Genomic DNA, 19,684 nt, shown 5'->3' with positions numbered 1-19,684 from the left:
ACTTCAGCCATTCATTTTTTAAAAATGTATTTTTATTTGAACTTTCGACACTACAAAAAAAAAATACGCCACACATTTTGGCGTTTAAGATCAACACGCAAACGTCTTGTTAACAGTTTTAAATCGAATGCAGAGTCGCACACGCGGTTAACATCAGTTAAGCAATAAGCCAATAGGCATTCGCAGCACGCGCACGCGCGCACACACAAACCGCATAATAAGGAGGACTTCATTCATTGACACGCGTCATTTCCACTCTTAACTCAACTGCATCTCTGCACGGTGAGCACATACGCGCGAGCGCGCGCACTGAGCCCAACTCTTCCTGCAAGCGAATGTAAATCCAAACTTTCTTTTGATCTCTCTCTGTAGGTGCGGGTGCTTTCCTCAACCGTCGTTTGCGGAAATGCCCGAGAGCAGCCCTCATGGCAAGAGCACTGGCAGTTCGACGGAGGATGTGTTTGCTGACACCTACGCGGAGAAAGGAGGTCCCGGCCCCGTCAGGACTTTGGTGTGGAGGAACATCTGGCTCATGGTTATGCTGCATGCCGGCGCTCTCTACGGAGTCTGCCTCGTCCCGACCGCTTGTGCACTCACGCTCGCCTGGAGTAAGTAACACGACGACATTGCTTAAGTTACAATATTCAAAATGTTGCCCTAACCTCAACGCGGCCACACACGGTTATGATCAGAAAAAAAAGTGATGCTTCTAAATGATTGATGACGTATTTTTTGAAAGTCTGTTTTCAAGCAATTAATTAACTTAATTGATTTGTAGCCTCCAGTGTCCTTATTGTGCACAACTAACTCTACTTGATGCAACATTGATGTTATCAAAGAACAAAAATGCCATTTTAAAGCTTTTTATTAGTTTGAAAAACAAAGTGTTTTTTTGTGCTGTTAGTGTTTGATACAATGTTCTTTATTATAATAGTTTTTGTTTTAATGGCTGAGAATTTCATTCTCGTTTATTTCAATTAGCAGACTACTGCAAAACATTCAATTTGATCTTTCCAAAAAGTATCCGTTCATGGGAAAATTTCCCCCCCTTCCCAACCATAACTGTTAATATAGTCTAGTGAATATCATTTGTCTTTTTTTCCTGACATCTGCCGAGGATGCAACTATGTATTTGATTGTGTTCTCACCCATTATCAGAGCTGCTTATCCTCACAAGGGTTGCGGGCGTTCTGGAGCCTATCCCAGCCGTTTTTTGGGGCAGTATCCAGGATGTATTATTTAAAAATATACATTATATATTTCTTATCATGGAAGAAATTCGAGGGCATTCTTTCTTTTGCTTCATTTATTTGGTCGATGGAAACCAATTTATCAAGCACATTACCGCCACCTACAGGACTGGGGTGCAAGGGCACCAATCATAGGGTCATTTGGTAACGACAGCGTACATAGTAAAACACACTTTAAACTTATTCATACGCATTGTAAATACAAGTATATTTACAGGTGCTGCCGTCGGCCACAGCTCAGGGCCAGACACTCGCGCACATACTCCCACCAGATCCCACCTCTTAAAGGCATGCATCTAACACACAGATACTGCGGTTTGCAGTTTTTTTTAAATACTTTTTTTGCTTGCAATTTTTGTTCAAGAAGAAAATGAAAACACTCGCAAGGAGTTCCTGTGGGCCACAACTCATGCTCAGACACTTTGTGACTCCAGTTCTTTGATGACACTCACAAAAAAACAAAACACTATTTAAAAGCATACAACCAACACACGAATACTACAGTACGCACAGGACATAAACTTTCCGAAACTAGCTTACATATTGACATTCTCGTTTGTTATGTTTTATTATATTTTGTACAGTACAGCACCGTTTTTCAAAATATGAGATATATGGAGGGGGGGGGGGAGCGGAATGCATTCACTGCCGAAAATTGTTCCCATTTTTCCGAATCTTTTTTTTTTTTTTAAGATGGCACCATTGGAATTTGCGGCCTCGACAGCAGACGAATCGGTGCATTTCGCAAATTCCAGAACAGTCCTCACTTTGTCGCCAGTCTGCTACCACCGCCTCCCCACCGCCCTCCTCCCCCTTGTCTTTGCACATTATTTCACAGCGGAAGACAAAGCACAATCAGCACTCCCATAGACATTCCATTGTGGACCTCGTGGCACCACAACACAATTCGTCTTTGGCTGCCAGATGGGGCCCTGAATGCTTGCGCCCAGAAAACAACAAACTGCACACCTGACCTCATAGCCAGTCCCAATCTCTGTCCAACAGTGAGACTTTGTCATTTCTCTTTCCGCCAGCTGCCGCGTGCTTCTTCTTCAGTGCCCTGGGCGTGACGGCGGGTGCGCACAGGTTATGGAGCCACAGATCCTACAAGGCTTCGCCGGCCCTCAGGGTCTTCCTGGCTCTTGCGAACTCAATGGCCTTCCAGGTACAAAACTCGCTGACACAGTGAAGGCGCGACGGCAAGGAGATGGTGGCAAAGAAACGGCCTTAATGTCATAAACACATGCGTGTTCATGAAATGTGTCTGAATTTAACATATCACGGTCGTAAGCACAGCCAACAGCAATGATGGTTGGAGCCTTTGGTACCTGGACCCTCAGTGAGGACTTACTGGACTTAATCTACCTAAATGTGACCCATAAAACTAAAAAAAATCAAACATTGTATATTTAAACATTCAAATGTGGTTTTTCTCAAACCCATACGTTCTACTACCGGTAGTTGGTTTTTGGGGGTTTTTTCGCCTCTGCCTTCCTTATTTTTATGAATCATCCAAGAAAATGGGTTTCCCGTTCCGTCAACGCTACCGGAGCCAAATTTGTCCTAACATAAATTTGAATCGATGTCACGCTCATTCTAAATCATGAAACCCATCTGTTGCTCTGGCTTTCTGTTTTCGCACGCAGAACGACATTTACGAGTGGGCGAGGGACCACCGCGTCCATCACAAATATTCGGAGACGGACGCTGACCCGCACAACGCAAAACGGGGCTTCTTCTTCGCCCACGTTGGCTGGCTGCTGGTTCGCAAGCACCCCGACGTCACGGAGAAGGGCCGAAAAGTGGAACTGTCTGACCTGAAAGCCGATAAAGTGGTCATGTTCCAAAGACGGTAAAGAGAACTTAGTCTGGTCGTTTAAAAACAAAAAACAAAATTATAATCCGAGCGTATTAGTTTGGAGCAAAAGCAGCTATAAAAAAATATTCATCATCACTCACTTGTGCCATAAATATCGTATGCGCAAGGCCATTAACATCTAATCCACAGGCAACAAAAGCGACTACACCCCGATGTGAAAACGTCAAACTTGGACACAATTAGCCACTGCTCATTCTCAGAGAGCAGCGGTGTTCAATTTGGTGTTATCGCTCTCACACTCTTGTACCGGTCGTGTTTGGATATGAACGTCAGATTTGCTGCGTGATGGCGCCGCGCCGTGATGTCGATCGATTGATTGATTGATTTCAGGCACTACAAACTCTCCGTGTTGATCCTGTGCTTCCTGGTGCCCATGTTGGTGCCCTGGTACTTCTGGGGCGAGTCCCTCCTGGTGGGCTACTTCCTGCCCGTGTTGCTGAGGTACACCGTTGGGCTCAACGCCACCTGGCTGGTCAACAGCGCCGCGCACATGTGGGGCAACAGGCCGTACGACCACACCATCAACCCCAGGGAAAACAGGATCGTCGCCTTCAGTGCCATAGGTGGGAAAGCTCTTGGCGACATTCGCATACCGCCGTCGCTCGAGATATGAGTCTTTCAAAGCTACAAGGTGTCAATTAGCCATTTATGATTTTTTTTATTTTTATTTTTTTTCTTTGACTGGCAAATTGTGAACATTTGGAAAAACAAAAAGAGGCTTCAAGGTCTTTATTGCCACCCCCACTGTCAAACTAAACATCAAACAAAGAGAATAACCCAACCACGTGTAGCTTTGAGATAAGTTGGTTTAGTTTCATGCTAACGAACAATGCAGAACGCCGTCAACAAGCTAACGAATAGCATCAGTGTTGCGGTGGTTTAACCCTTCAAGGTACCGAGATTTGAACGCAAACAATGGAGTAACATATACTGTATTGTATGTTAGTTGCTCCATGTACAGCACTTTGTTTGCAGCGATGGCTGTTTGAAAGTGCTCTATAAATACAGTTGAGTTGAGTATATTCTTTGTCCCCTGTGAAGAATTACTGTACGTACTCAAAATGGTTTCGACTGTCGCACACAAACTTTGTGTTTTACAATAATATCCACGTTTTTTTTTGTTTGTTTTTTGAAGGCTTTACACAATCTGCTTTTCCTAAAGCTATTTAGTAGCAAATGGAAGTCAAATTTCCAATGATCACATTATTTATGTGTCTACAAATGTATACACTTGTTTCAATTTTGTTCTGGCTTCCAAGCAAACTCGACTGACGCTTACTACCAAGGCTGAACACCTGTTTCGTGGTGGCGGTGAAAATATTGTCTTGTTCTGAGCATCCCACTCCGTTCCATGAGCAAAGTGTTACCCCGTTTTGCCTGACTAAGAACTGTTAAAAAAAAAAAAAGACCTCGATTGAACGGCATCGAGTACAATGCCAATAATTTAACCTAAAGTGACGGAAAGTAGTATAGTAGTGAAGAATGTTCCGTTATAGAACAACTTAAACAAAAGAATGAATTTTTACTAATATATTTTAACAGCTTATTACATCGAGGCTATTAAATAAGGATGAAATATTTAATTACGATTCGACAGTGATCCGCAGAATAAGTAAAAGTCATTTCAATTTTTTTTCTTTATGTGCAAAGGGGCAAAAACAAGATTTATTATTCCCTCTGCTGTTTTTCATTTCATTTTTCTGTCTCATTGAGACACATGTACTGTTTTGTCTGTCTATATGTGTTGCTCCATCGTTTGTATTCCTACATATACATCACAGTGAAAGACTGTACTGTACTGCTTGTTGTGAACGTCTTCCACACCGAGTCGGCGTTCTTGACTCTCTCTCTGTCCCTTTGCCAGGCGAAGGCTTCCACAACTACCACCACACGTTCCCCTTCGACTACGCCACCAGCGAATTCGGCTGCAGGCTCAACCTCACCACCGCCTTCATCGACCTCATGTGCTTCCTGCGCCTGGCCTGCGAGCGCCGGTCGGCGTCAAAGGAGATGATAGCGGCCCGCGTGCAGCGGACGGGCGACGGCAGCGTTAAAAGTGGCTGAGCCGCAACGTCGAGTATGCATTATTTTGATGATGATGATTATTAGGAGACACTGCATGGTACTGACTTACTCTGATCACTTTTCTAACAGGTCGCGTTTCGAGTATCTGGTCATTCAGTGCATTGTTGTGGTACCACAACAGTGAAGTCGCACGCCTCTCAATTCCGACATGCTTGTCTATTGTAAAAAAGTCATCTGAACCAACTCGCTTCACGTTTGTCGTCTTTTGGGAGAATGAAACACAATGTGCGCATTGTGGTTGGAGGCCGGGGAGTCGATGGGTTTTTCTGCACACGCACGCACGGGAACCTTTCCCTTATATGTTTATGCTGTTATTTTTGATTTGCAGATAATTGCTTGCCCTCAGATAAGACTGTCAGTCAGAAATGCACTGTGGCAAAACGTCTCGGAGTCACGTGTTTGGGGGAGGGGGGGGGGGTCATGTTTTACAAAGGTGATCTACTAATATAACCAAAAGCACAAATCATCCAAATAGAATGTTGTATCATCATTGCTTTCTTACATGGATTTGGACATGACTCTTTTTGAAAGGGTTAACTGATTTAAAAAAAATGGCAGAAATTTTCAATGAATGTCTGTTATAATAAACATAATTTCAGACCTAAGAAATTTTGTTACCTTACATTTGGAATGCTAGGATTACCCTTTAGATGAAATTATATTTAAAAAAAAAAAGTATAATCACCTTATCATATGAGTCGTACTACACTTACACACGCGTGCAGTGCTTCCCCCCCCCCCCCCCCCCTCTTCTCCTTTCAGCCTTGCAGTACGTTTTTGTGGGACATCTTGTACGTTAATTGAGTGTCCCGTCCTCAACCTTGCGATTGTCATCGGGCCAACTGTTTGTCGCACGCACACGCAAAAAAGAATTGTGCACACATGCGTCATGATCTCACTGGGCATTTTTCAGATAGCGCCGCACGCCGTCTCGGTTGTTGGACATTCCTCATTTAACAGTTGGCCGCGGTGCAGCCAGTGTGTCACCATTGGTCGTCAAAGCAACTGCCAACTGAACGCGTCGTTTTTCAACACGGTGGAATGAGAGAGACAGTGACAAAAGGAGGCGGGGAAATGTATAGGAAGCCAATGGAGCCTTGAGCGACAGTGCCCTCTACTGGACAAATTGCGCTTTTTATCGGGAAAAACCTCAATGTATTGGGACAAACACTGTAATGCCGTCCTCAGAGAAAATAAAGAAAGAATGCAGCACAAAATAGTAATTTGTTGCCATAAATTACTACCCCCCCCTCCCCACCCAAATGTGTACTTATATACTTGTCAAGGGTATATTCCGGAATAGATTCCTGCAATGTTCGGCCAAAAATAGCACGTGTCAAATAAAATATCAAATGAAAAAGTTTAATGGTTAAGATGGGCGAATCAAATTATGTGATGATTTACTTAATGCCTTTCTTGGACACAACAAAATACAAAATAAAACTGTCCAAAAAAAACAACAAACGTTGGTGCCTCCAATTTGTCCTCCGATTTTGGAATTCCCCCAGGGTAAAAAACAAACGAAACAAAACCCTCAAGTAGTGATAAATCTATCGTAAATAAAGTAAATCAGTAATAAGATTCCAAGAAAGATCTTTCTAATATTTCTATGCACTCGGGTGTACCTAATGAAGTGGCCATCTTCTGACGTCTTCTTATGCAATACATTTTGGACACACGCGCGCGCGCACGCACGCACACGCGGAGATTAGGATGAATCCCTTCTTTTAAGCATTCGTCTTTGTATCTTAATCCAAAAACATCCTTTGAAAGTATTTTGTCCTAATCCTAATTTGCACACAAGAAGGTTGTATTTCCACGGAGAGAGACCTGCATGCATGGCGGGATTTATTTGGGCACATGAATTGGCCCCTCTTTGGGATGCAAATGTGAAATGTCGATGCTGACTGACAGACCACGACCGTCGCGACGTACGTCGATTCGAGGTTACGAATACGGTGATTTTTCTTTTTGAACACGCCCCCTCGGCCGCCCATTTGATCTCTTAAAATAATTATATGGCCTAAAAGTGATTGTCTTCCTTCTGTTATTCTGTCTTGACTTCGTTGTCTGTGGTACGCGTTCCGATTTGCACACAAACGCGGTTTACTTTGCCGCCGTATGAACTGATTTCTGTCGTAAATCGAGGACGACCGGCTAAATTGCAACCTAAATATAAAACATAAAAATAATTCTGCGGATGGACAAATGTTAATAAATAAATAAATAAACGATATGAACAAACATTTCTTTAAAAACAAGATTTGTTAAAGGATCAAGTTTAAGTCTCCTGATAGCCTTAAAATGGGGACACTGTGGCTAATAAGTACCAGAATATAAAACATTTTAATCCTCGAAATTGATTTTTCCCCCCAAATATCAAAACTTATTTGATACGATTTTAATGCTCTTCATGTTTTTAAAATAAAGAAATAAATCAAGTTTAGCTTAATTGTTCTGAACCGAGGACACAATGCAAGTGATTAAGTCATTTTACCAGCAGAAAAAATATTTTAATTTTGACAATGACATTTAACATAAAAAAAAACAAATTATTGACCGTTTTAAAAACGTAAAAATAGCATCCCGAAAAAAACCCCCCAACGCTTCTTACATCAAGAAATAATCTTCCAGTATCGGAGCTCCGTCGTAAACCGATGATCGGCTGTATTATTATTTTTTTCTATTTTCCAATTTATCACATGCACGACGACTCTCTGAACAGCGTGCAAATATTAGACAAAAACGAACCCCCCCCCCCCAACTTGAATACTGTGATACTTTGACGCAACGACGCCATTACTGATTGAATCACAAACACATTTTGTGTTTTATCAACCCAACATGTACGTCCCTAAACCCCCCCCCCCCCCTGACAACCGCTTCGAAGTTTTTGTTGTTTTTTGATTTTGTTTTGTATTTAAATGTTGCACTTTTTCCTTTTAGTCGCAGACGAAGTAGATCGTCCCTCGAGGCCCGGGCTGCCCCTTTTTGATCATCTCGGGTCTCCTCTCACCGCCACCACCACCGCGACTCTTGGGATTGGCCGCGAGGGTAAAAAGAAGGGGGGAGGAGGTCGGGGGGGGGCAATCTTTAATTAAGCAGATAATCTCTTGTTGAGGAAGAGAGCGGCTCCATTTCAGAGCGCCCCCTCCTCATCCTCCTCTTCCTCTTTCTCGTCCAGTTTTGCAGGAGAAGCTCTTCCAGTCTCCATCTCCTTCGTCACCTGTCAGCATGTTCGTGCATTGGGAGGTTCGCTTCTACATTTTCATCCTGCTGGCGCAAATGAGGTCCTACTGCTGCTGGTGAGTGCAGTCCGCCTTACTTCTTCTGATGCATGGACGTTTTTTGCATCATGGTGCATGCATTTCATTTTGGAGCGAGCGGTCGAAAGTAGGGGCGGGGTTCTTAAAAATTAGCAGAGAATCATGTTGTAAGAGTGTTGATGGAGAGCAACTGCTAAATGATCCGGTTTTGTTGTTTATAATGTTTGGGTCAAACGAACTGACAAGATAATTGATAAAATCATAAAGAAAATTGTGTTAATGAGAGCATTGCATGAAATGAAATATTCTCGATTTGTTCTACACATTCCAATTACATTTTTGGAAAAGTATCATTTCAAACTTAGAATACATGAAATATATCCATCCATCCATCCCTTCACCCACCCGTTATCTGAACCGCTTATCCTCACAAGGGTCACATGATCAATTGCAAAAAGTGAAGAGCACAAGTGCCTACGTTAAAATTTTTTTTTCAAATTTTGTAAGTGAGTAGGTAAGTACGCAGATGATCAAGTAAGCAAATACGTCTATAAGTCAACGGGTAGGATAGGGAAGAAAATAATTACATTAAAAAAGTATGTTTTCAAATTAAGTAAAGACATCAGTATGCAAATAAGTATAAGAAAGCTTATAAGTATAGAAGCAAATCATAGGTAAGTAGGTAAGCAAACAAAAAGTTACCGAGTAAGGAATTAGGTAACAATAACTATACATAAAAAAACAAAATCATAAGTATATAAGAGAAAGTCAGTAAGTAAATAAGTTAACAAATAAGGATGTACAATAAGTACATTCATCAGGAAGCGAGTAAGATACAAGTAAGAAGTACGGTAAGTAAAATTTACAAAAGATACAAAAGAGAGGAGCACAACCAGATTACATTTTAGATAATATTAAAGAAAACCAGAAATAACATCAAGTCAAGTCAACTTTATTGTCAAATGTGCTCTATGTGCAACATACAGCACAGATGAAATTTCTTTCCTCTCAACCGCAGGAGAGAGAGGAGCCGCTGTGGGTGCCCGCGCCGCCATCAACAGAACAGTTAACATAAAATGACAAAATGATACAACACAACACATAAGACACAGACAGTCGTGCAATCTTAACCACTTTTTCTGTTTGTTGTTTGAATCAGTTATAGATAAAAAGAGAGAAAAACATCAAAACAATTATAAATAAAAAAAGGAATAAAACAAATAATTTTTTTTCTAAAAAGTGAAACAAAAAAAAATCTCAAATTAATCCAAACTACAAATCCTTTATGCTAAAACATACAGTAATTTGCTGATGTCAGGAGACCCCAAGCAAAACAGAACAGCAAAAAAAAAAAAATCATACTGTTTGTTCAATCATGGGTAACCGTTTTCAACACTTCAGATTTTTCAATAAATAACAATTGTGATTTATTTATTCATAATAATAAACAATAATGGTTGAAATAACTCACACGTATGGACTGAGCCGTCGTATAGATGCGTGAAAAAAAATTAAAAGATTTTGACATAGCAGGTTGTGTACATATATTAATAGAATATTTGTTCTGTGTGTATGCATGTGTGTACCATATGTTCATCGAATTAAAGTAATAAATCATGATGCTGTTATTACTCTCTTTTTGTGAAGTAGAATATTATAGAGTGTTATTTTCCTGATTAAAATGTAGTTGTAGTGCTGTGTTGGAACGAATTAAGAACATTCCCATTCATTTCATAGGGGGAAGATGACTTGAGATATAAGTGCTTCAATTACTGACATGGTCGCGGAGTAAATTAAACTAGTATGTCAGGGCACCGCCGTATTGATATCGACGATACCGCCAGAGAAATTGGAGTTACTATCACAGTCTGCTCGTTGTTTGTCATTCGCAGTTAACCAACGTCACCTTTCCTCACTCCAAATGACTTGAAATGATTTCCCGCAGCCTCCCGTTCGTTTCCTGATGGATGTAACTGACCTGTCACTCATGTATAGAAATAGCATCAGCAAAGTGACTATTATGGGATATTTCCGTCCTTATCGGTTGTGTGTGACAGTTTCCCATGCGCTAATGAGCGGAATGTGTTATGGACACTGAGCTTCCCGGAGTTGAATAAGCTGTCTCCGTTTCCAGGTCAGTGAATAATTTCTTGATGACTGGACCCAAGGTAAGCCAACTTCCTTTTGATCTCTCCTTCCCATCCCCAGGAAAAAAAAAATGCTCCCGCTTTTGCTTTTTCCTTGCTGTGTGTGTGTGTGTGTGTGTGTGTGTGTGTGTTTCTCCCTCCTTCACCTTTTTGTGTGGCATCCATGCAGGATTAATGCAGCCATATTCTTCCTCATTCCTTCCCCTCCTGCATGCGTACACTTGACCTTATTGGGGAGGCTGTGTGTGTGTGTGTGCGTGTGTGTGTGTGTGTGTGTGTGTGTGTGCGCAGCAACGGGTGAATGTGTTAAGAGGCAAGGGCAGCTATTGCTTTAGTGGGTGGTCATCATTAGTGAGACCCTGGGCCCCCGTGTGTGTGTGTGTGTGTGTGTGTGTGTGGTGCTACTCTCCACCTAAGCAAAAAAAAAAAAAAGCCACTTGAGACATATTAGCCGTATGATCATTCACACGCTCATCGTGGTGGGCAGTGCATTTCATATCTGATCCACCACGATCGCATCACATTTAGAGAAATTGATTAAAAAAAATCTAAAAAAGAAAAATATATTTCCAGCGGAACTTCTGAATGGGCCTGCTGACTCTTGTAAGCCCGAAAGCCGTATTTGTCAAAGGTTTGCGGCAAGGCGGGCTTGCCCTGTTTCACTAGTTGAACCATTTTCCCGTCAATGAAAAGTTGAGTTTTTTTTTTTGAATGGTGTAATTACAAATGAGTACAGAAGATAAATAAATGAGTAGAAATCTTAGTTTAAATGGTTATTTTGGAATTGAGAGCACTTTGGGAATAAGAATAAAATGAACAGTTTAAAGTTGGAAAGGTTTGAATAGGTGAAAAAAAAATCTAAATTAGAGGTAAAAATCCACAAATGCTAATTGTAAGATATTATTTAGAAATTTTGGGGAAAAAAAATAAGTATGAATTAGCCAAACACTTCAAAGTTGGAATGGTTTGAATCTGTCAAGAAATTAACAGGAAATATGAGAAAAATTGAATCGGTCAAAAGAATGTGCAAATCAGAGCAAAAATCCCCCAAATAAGTATTTTGGATTTTTATTTTGAAAACGGGAAACAAAATTGGAATAGGAGTGTGATCAACACATTAAAGTTGTAAAAGTTCATCAAAATGTGTGGAAATTCGAGGTACAAGCCCCCAAAATTTAATATTAGGATTTATAGTGACAAAAAAATGGAATAGGAATAAACTCCCATTACATACATACAGTACTTATTACACTTCTACTTATTTTATACACTCATTAACACACAGATTGGGAATGTATTTCAAGGCCCACATAAAATAAAAAAATAAATAAAAATCGCCAGCATAAAATATTTTTAATATCGTGAACAAATTGCTGTGTCTGCCCAGGTTCATGTGCATTTAAGAGGCGGAGCTTGGTGAGGTGCCTCATGCCTAGTTTGTGTGAGTGTCTGGGCGTGAGCCGTGGCTGACAGCAGTTTCTGCTCAAGTGTGCTCACTATGTTTCTCCCGGTGTCCAATAAATGGCCGAAAAGTAACAACTGCCGACTATGGCTCTCCTTTCCCACCTAATAAGAGCATACAACAAAGAAGTGTACTGTAAAAACCCCTTACAAATCTCTTGTGTTGGATCTCTGTCAACATCCAATCGGGTTGTGGCTCCCGTGCAGGCGTACCTGATCTATTCCAGCAGCGTGGCGGCGGGGGCCCAGAGCGGCATCGAGGAGTGCAAGTACCAGTTTGGATGGGACCGCTGGAACTGCCCTGAGAGAGCCCTGCAGTTGTCCACACACAGCAGCCTGCGCAGCGGTAAATGCGCTCAATATTTGAACGACACGTTGAATTTTACCATTTGTGACAAGTCGTCGTGTGCAGTTTCCCCCTCACTGGTTAATGCTACTAGTAAGGCAATTCGGTGCACTAGTAGAGCAACTAGGGAGCACAAGTAAAACAACTGTCTCACTAGTAATTTTCTTTTTTCATTGCTTTGTGACATTTCTGCCCGGTAGAAGAGCAATATTAATATACTAGTAGAGCAACTGTTGGTATTTTTTTTGGATGTCCCTTAGTAGTACAGTGGTACCTCTACTTATGAAATTAATTGATTCTAGAAGAAATTTCGTAACAAGAAAAGTTTGTAAGTAGAGACGCGTTTTCCATGTAAATGCCCTAATCCGTTCCAAAATTCAGACATAAGTGTTTTATGAATCATAAAAATGCATCAAAATATGTAACAAATACATGTTACAATTAGATTATTGCACAATAAATGAGAGCTGTGCATAATGTAAAAAAAATCCAGACTAAACAATTAAAATGATGGTTATTAAACTTTTTTTGCCCTCTTTAGTTCATGTTCTCTGTCAGAAGTGGTTTTTGCCTGGCGTTTTGTAAAGAACTGATCCAAGGACGTTTGCTTTTGTCGGCTTTTAACAATCCTTCGGAATTGTCTAAGGCAAACATCAGCATAGTGAGCGATCACTTTGTGTTTTTTTTTGGGTGATTCACATTTACGTAAAACTATCGGAACACCTCAAGGCCCGAAGGGCGAATGACGAGGACGCTGCAACGACACATATCTATCCACACCTATCAACACACTCTTAGCCAATGGGAGGCCAGGAAGATGCTCGGTAATAGCCAATGGCAGAGCAGCTATAAGTATGTTGCGTTCAGAAAACTCGGAGCTCCGAGTAGCAACCCATACTGTATTTTTACCTTTCATATCGTGAAATTTCTTTCATAACTGGAGGCAATATTTTCCTATTGAGGCGTTTCATAGCTTGAAAATTTCATCTGAAGAGACGTTCGTAAGTAGAGGTACTCGACTCGGTATACCAAAGTTGGCCTCACTAGTAAGACAAAATAGTGCCTTGAATTGGACTCAAGGAGTTTTTCAGCGCCGCCATTCCCAGCATGGGACTGTTGCGTTGCCTTTTGTTGCACGTGCCAAAACAAACAGACTAATCCAATGGTCTCGCTGGATCACTGCTGGTCGTGAATGCGACACACAAAGCCAATTAGCATCGGGAAGAAGGCAGGCTGCAATGCGCAAGGAATTAAATTCACCAGGCGCTTGATTCAGGGGGAACGGAAAGCGACCATTTTTAATATTCTGCTCACATTATGTTATTGTTCAACATTCAAGATATATTTTTTTATTGTTATTTTTTTTACACCCCAACTTTGCACCAAATTTTTATCTTCTGCTTTTTCATGTTTTTTTAAATCTGTGGAAAGCAAAGGGGGGTAAAAATTCAGATTTAAAAAAAAAAAAAAGGAAATTATAATAAACATAAATTAGTTGCAGATTTTTGCTCTTCAAAATGCAGAAACGCCCACGCAAGAGCTGTTGTCGACCACACCTTATGCCGAGAGTTGCCACACCACCAGGCCCCGCCTCTTAAAGGCACACAAATATCCAGCATCAAGGCACCACAAGACCGACATTATTTTCCTACATTTTATGCTTGAAATGTTTCTGTAAAGTGTTCAAATTTTCATTTACTGAACGTTGTTTTTAAAAAGTCTGTTTCAATATGTTTTGATGTATTTAAAACATGTGGGCCGGGGTTAAAAAGGTTTTTGGACTACAGTTTCATGATTTGGTGGATTTTCACCTCTTGTAGGTGAATCTGGAATGTATGGAGGTTAGCTAAAAAAAAAAAAAAGAAACTTAAAACAGTATTATGGCGACCTGTAGTATTCATTGATCATGATGTTGATAAAATGGGTCTCTCTGCCAGCCAATCGGGAGACGGCGTTCGTGCATGCCATCAGCTCAGCTGGTGTCATGTACACACTGACCAGGAACTGCAGTCTGGGCGATTTCGACAACTGCGGCTGCGACGACAGCCGGAACGGGCAACGAGGTAGGAGACTTCTGATTAGTTGGTAAAAATATCATCCGTCGTGCCTTCTTTAGCCCTTTCAGGGACAACGGTTACGACAGTGGACAGCTTCTCATGATCATGATCACCTGTAACCTGATCACATGAGAGGCTGTCCACCGCGGTAGCCCGCTGTGCCTGAAAGGGTTCGAATTTCTTTTTGGCAAGAATTTGTTCCTGTGATGACTGCCAAAAAGAATTCAAATACTCATGTCTGTCAGAGAGGAAACTCAGTGGGGTATGTCTTGATTGTTATTGATTAAAAAAAAATGACAATAGCAAACACTATGATCTTGATATCAAGTCAAGTCAAGTACAACTTTATTGTCAAATGTGTTACAGCACAGATGAAATTTCCTCCCTCTTAAACAGACAACATACAACAAGAGGAGCCGCTGCGGGTGCCCGCACCGTATGTTAATTTACATGCCTGTAAATGCATTTTCTCCCCCCCCCCCCCACCCCCCAGGTGGTCACGGTTGGCTGTGGGGCGGCTGCAGCGACAATGTCGGCTTCGGCGAGGTCATCGCCAAGCAGTTTGTCGACGCTTTGGAGACCGGGCAAGACGCCCGAGCGGCTATGAATCTGCACAACAATGAAGCTGGCAGGAAGGTACGCTTCAACATCCACTAGATGTCTTTTGGGTTCTCCACACAAGCGATAGAGATGTTGATATTTTTGGGACTCCTTCTGAGCCCTCCAGTTGTTGCCATCCACCACCCCCCCGCCGCCCCAAACACTTCTCCGCGAGTGTGCCACCCAAGCATCCCCTTTCACACGGCTATAAGTGAGGTGCCACTCGTCCCCGATCATAACAGTGTGTTCGCTGTACCAGAAGGGCCTATTTACCGGCCCTGAATGACAATCCCTCAACTCGAGAATCGCAGGCATGCAAGCCTAATTGGAGATCCAGGGGAGCCAGACATTGCGCAGGGTTTCTGTATTACCCCCCCTCCCCCACCCCTGTTTTTTTTCCTTTTTTTTAAAATAAGTGTTTAGTTTTATTCTTGCAATAAGGAACCCACATTTATGTTGGTCTTTGTCCGGCTCTGGAGGTAGTCTGAGGGGACCACAGGCATGCAGCTGAAGTGTTCTTTGTTGACGGTGCCTTTGCAACCCCCCCGTCGGGCCCCGGGATCCCCACGGCACCTGGAGCATCATTGTAACAGAAAAAAATGGGCATAGAAAGAAAAGAAAAATCCTTTTTTTCATATCCCCACTCAATGGGACTCTCCATTGGGTCTTGTCACTCTCGGAAAACATGATGATAATGAACGGGCTAAATAAATACTGGCGTTTCTTGAAGGGGCGGGGGGGTGTACAACGGGGACTCGATGTGAATCTTTTGGATCGACAATAAGGAAGAGGGGGACGTCTTCTTTTCAAGCGGCAGATGTTTTGTGTTGGTTAAAGTCAGGAAGCGCAGACGACAACAAAAACACAGCCGAGGACTTGGAGGCGGTCACCTCTTTCTTTGGCTGTGAGTTCACGCTTTTGTTTTACTCGAGTACGGCGTCTTGAGAACACCATTCATTTTTGAAAAGACCCCATTTAGGTGACACTGAACATCCCCGTCGGTCTGGGATGGAGTTTTAGTACCTCGTGACTACTCGTTGCGCTCTAATCTGGACAAAATATTGACGACATCCAATTGAGTAAGCTTCCTGACCCACGGCTTTCAATGCCATACGTTTGGATTTTTTAAAAGTAAACTGAAAAAAATATATAAAGCCTTTGGGATGTATCTGGTGGCCACGCCCAGGTCAGCTGTAGTCGCCTGTTTTAGATGTCTCGCACGATTCCATGAAATGATCAGGATCGTGATCAGTTGGATCATGTGTGTTGGAGGAGGCTGGATATGGGCTCTTGAGGACCGGACTTGGGCACCTCTGGTCTCAAAAAAAGCGGGGACCCGAATACAAAACAAACTGAGACAACGAGGCACACCCGTACCACCTGGACAACACCCGAGTGGCTGGAGGAAGCTGATTGGTAGACGCAAGGAACAGGTCTGATGAGGAAACCCAATAAGCAAACCAAACTTTAAAAAAAAGACATTGGGAAACAAGACATAACATGGGGAAAAAAATGCTAACGCTAATCTAATGAAATCCAAACAAAAACGCAGATCGCGACAATTTGCCGTCAATAATATTTTCTGATCAGTTCAGTGAAATTATGGACAGAGTAGCTCTCTCTATATCGCAGATATTTTTTTTCACTCTTTTGCAAGATTTAAAGATACACTAATCAGCACATAGATTCCAAGTCACAGATACTACAGTGGAGAATGTGGGCACAACGAGCTCAAGTGAAGCTTACGTGCGAGTTAAAAAAAAAAAATAATAATTAGCGTAGATGATTTCCCGAGGTACGCCTGATGAAATCACCAGCCTATTGAACGCTCACCGGGCGGTTTATCTCGACTGCAGGCGGTCAAGGGGACCATGCAGAAGATGTGCAAGTGCCACGGGGTGTCGGGGAGCTGCACCACGCAGACTTGCTGGCTGCAGCTGCCCGAGTTCAGGGAGGTGGGCAACTACCTGAAGGAGAAGTACCACCGAGCTCTCAAAGTCGACCTGCTCCGCGGGGCCGGCAACAGCGCGGCCAACCGGGGGGCGGTGGCCGAGTCCTTCAGCTCCATCTCTCGCAAGGAGCTGGTCCACCTGGAAGACTCGCCCGACTACTGCTTGGAGAACCGCACGTTGGGTCTGCCGGGCACCGAGGGTCGCGAGTGCCTGAAGAAGGGGAAGAACTTGAGCAAGTGGGAGAAGCGCAGCTGCAGGAGGCTGTGCGGTGAATGCGGCCTGGCCGTGGAGGAGCGCAAGGCCGAGACGGTGTCGAGCTGCAACTGTAAGTTCCACTGGTGCTGCGCGGTCAAGTGCGAACAGTGCAGGAAGACGGTGACCAAATTCTTCTGCGTGAAGAAAGGAGGCGCTAGGGGGAGGAATGACAGCGCGGGCGGACGGCGTAAGACCCTCAAGTCCGGCAAGAAGCACTGAGCCTCCCCTTGGAATACTTTGGGTCAGATTTGGGAGTGGGGGGGAGGGGAGTTGTACATTTCCAGAAACAAAAAAGACAATCTCAAGCCAGTTGCTTGAAATATATTCCAAGAACTGCTCCCCCCCCCCCCCCGAGATTTTGCATCCATCCATCCATCCATTTTCCGCTCCGCGTTGTCCTCACAAGGGTCGCGGGGGGTGCTGGAGCCCATCCCCGCTGTTTTCGGGCCGTAGGCGGGGCACACCCTGAATCGGTTGCCAGCCAATCGCAGGGCACCCAGAGACAAATAAGCATTCGCGCTCACACTCACACCTCGGGACAATTTTTAGTCTTCAATCAAGCTGCCATGCACGGTTTTTGGAACATAGAAGGAAACCGGAGTACCCGGAGAAAACCCACCCAGGCCCGGGGAGAACAACAATTGGAATTGTTCAGAGGTTGAGGGTTGGAATCCAGGTACTCCAGAATCCTTTTCTCCAGGTACTCAGTTTCCTCCCACATTCCAAAAACAAGCCTCTGAGCTTCATTGAAAAACTAAATCAAAGGTGTCAAACTCCAGGCCTCGACGGACACTTGTCCTGCATCTTTTTGATTTTTTTTCCCCCCTCTTGCAAAAAATTATTCAAATGGTTACGATCGTTCGTAGTGTGAACGTGAATCGTGTCCTGTGATTGGTTGATTCGCTCTCACGCCAAGTCTACAGGGACAAAATGTCAAACTGTGATTCTACCGGTGGGATCAAGGACACGGGCCTGACCGATACAGATTTTTTTAATTTTTAGGGTGATTCCATTCCGATATATGGCAGAATACATTTCCGACAAACAATTCATTGGACGATTAATTGGGAGAAAAAAAAACGGATCATGAATCTGACTTATAGGGAGAACGTTTGACTGTTTTACAGTACTTTTTTCCTTTAGTTTTTTTTTCCTCTTCACAACTAAGAGAAGTCAGCCAAAATGGGCATTGTTGTTTCACCCATTTCTCTTTTTTTTTTGGGGGGGGGGCAAAAAAAAAAGTTTGAATGTCATTGTCTCATGTTGTAATTGCGTTCATGCGTCAGGAAAAAAAATCAGCTTTTTGCCAATTTGAATTTTTTAAAAAAGCTAACGTGAGCCTAATTAGCTCATATTAGCTTTTTATGATTTTTTTTTTTTTTTACTGAAAATCACACAGCCGATTAATCGGTCGAGCCTGATGAAGGAAACCCCCCTTAAGTCATGATTTTCGAGACATTTTGGTCGCAGTCTATCCAGGACAAATCACTGCACACTTTCAACGAATTGCCTGCGTTGATGCTTAGTCATCCGTGTTATGACAATTCATCCGAATTTGAACCATTTTGTTGCACCCCCCCACCCGCCCTATGTATTTAAATGTATATAAGATGAAGCACTTTGTACTGTACATTGTTAATTTATTGCACCGCCTTACCTTAGTTGTATTCTTATTAGTTTGGTTTGTTTTCGGCCGTAATGAAAGAAGAATAAATCCTTCCTTGGTATCATTCCGCCTCCTCTGGCGACTGTCGTTTTTGAAGTAAACATAGCGCGACTCCTCGCATTGTTCACGCGAGGGGGGTCCGGGTCCTCAAGGTGGGGTCGGCAAAGAAAGGAAAACCCTTCAACTTTTCTCCGTCGTGGCTTTCTCAATTTCGCTCGCACAACAAATCCCCCCCCCCCCCCCCGTTCCCTCCCTCCATCTTGGTAATCCTCAAAAGAACGCCTGAGTTTCTTTACTGTTTAATACTAGTTTAATTAACTTTGTCCAGACGGAGTAGTATAACCCTGGAGGGGGGGGGGGGCAGATCTTTGGAGGAGGCCATGAGGCAAGTCGCCGTTATAAAAATCATCCCGCCTCTAATTTTGGATGCTAATCTCCTTTTTCACGCCGCGCCTCCTTAGCGGTGTGCTCAGGCAGGAGCGGGCGGGGGGGAAGAAATGTTGGGGAAACTTGTGCAAGGCTTCCTGCGGATGTTTTATCCCACCGGGCCCACCTATTTGGGTCCTTTCACTTCTCTAGGGCCTGCCTTTGCTCGATTTAACAATGCGCGGCGAGCTAATCAGCTCTCTCGGAAATGCGCCGCTGTCGAGGAAGGTAATCCCTCCTTCTTCGGGCGCTCTCAATGGCCTGTCGCCTCCGAAAGGACTTTGGGAAAAGGCT

General features: G+C 43.1%; 2 protein-coding genes across 4 annotated transcripts; both read left to right on the top strand.

The window, feature by feature from the left end:
* Positions 1–169: 169 nt before the first annotated feature.
* Positions 170–5,819, top strand: scdb (stearoyl-CoA desaturase b). Of its 2 annotated transcripts, none has more exons than XM_086122109.1 (6): positions 170–282; positions 373–608; positions 2,285–2,415; positions 2,897–3,102; positions 3,460–3,692; positions 4,994–5,819. In XM_086122109.1, the coding sequence occupies exons 2-6, from the start codon at positions 407–409 to the stop codon at positions 5,191–5,193; spliced, it is 972 nt and encodes a 323-aa protein (XP_085978235.1). In that variant the 5' UTR covers positions 170–282; positions 373–406; the 3' UTR covers positions 5,194–5,819. The 2 variants fall into 2 exon arrangements, with proteins under 2 accessions (XP_085978235.1, XP_085978236.1); XM_086122110.1 differs by lacking the exon at positions 170–282 and having other exon boundaries at positions 297–608; positions 4,994–5,206; positions 5,284–5,819.
* A 2,572-nt stretch (positions 5,820–8,391) lies between these two features.
* Positions 8,392–17,650, top strand: wnt8b (wingless-type MMTV integration site family, member 8b). Of its 2 annotated transcripts, XM_086121916.1 has the most exons (6): positions 8,392–8,519; positions 10,615–10,648; positions 12,296–12,434; positions 14,372–14,497; positions 14,985–15,127; positions 16,948–17,650. In XM_086121916.1, the coding sequence occupies exons 1-6, from the start codon at positions 8,449–8,451 to the stop codon at positions 17,515–17,517; spliced, it is 1,083 nt and encodes a 360-aa protein (XP_085978042.1). In that variant the 5' UTR covers positions 8,392–8,448; the 3' UTR covers positions 17,518–17,650. The 2 variants fall into 2 exon arrangements, with proteins under 2 accessions (XP_085978042.1, XP_085978041.1); XM_086121915.1 differs by lacking the exons at positions 8,392–8,519; positions 10,615–10,648 and having other exon boundaries at positions 12,160–12,434.
* The last annotated feature ends 2,034 nt before the right edge of the window (positions 17,651–19,684 follow it).

The sequence above is a fragment of the Hippocampus guttulatus genome, chromosome 10, assembly GCF_054856545.1.
Source record: "Hippocampus guttulatus isolate MCC_2025c chromosome 10, RoL_Hgut_1.0, whole genome shotgun sequence".
In the NCBI taxonomy this organism is placed as follows: domain Eukaryota; kingdom Metazoa; phylum Chordata; class Actinopteri; order Syngnathiformes; family Syngnathidae; genus Hippocampus; species Hippocampus guttulatus.
This window is presented reverse-complemented; position numbering and strand designations above follow the sequence as displayed.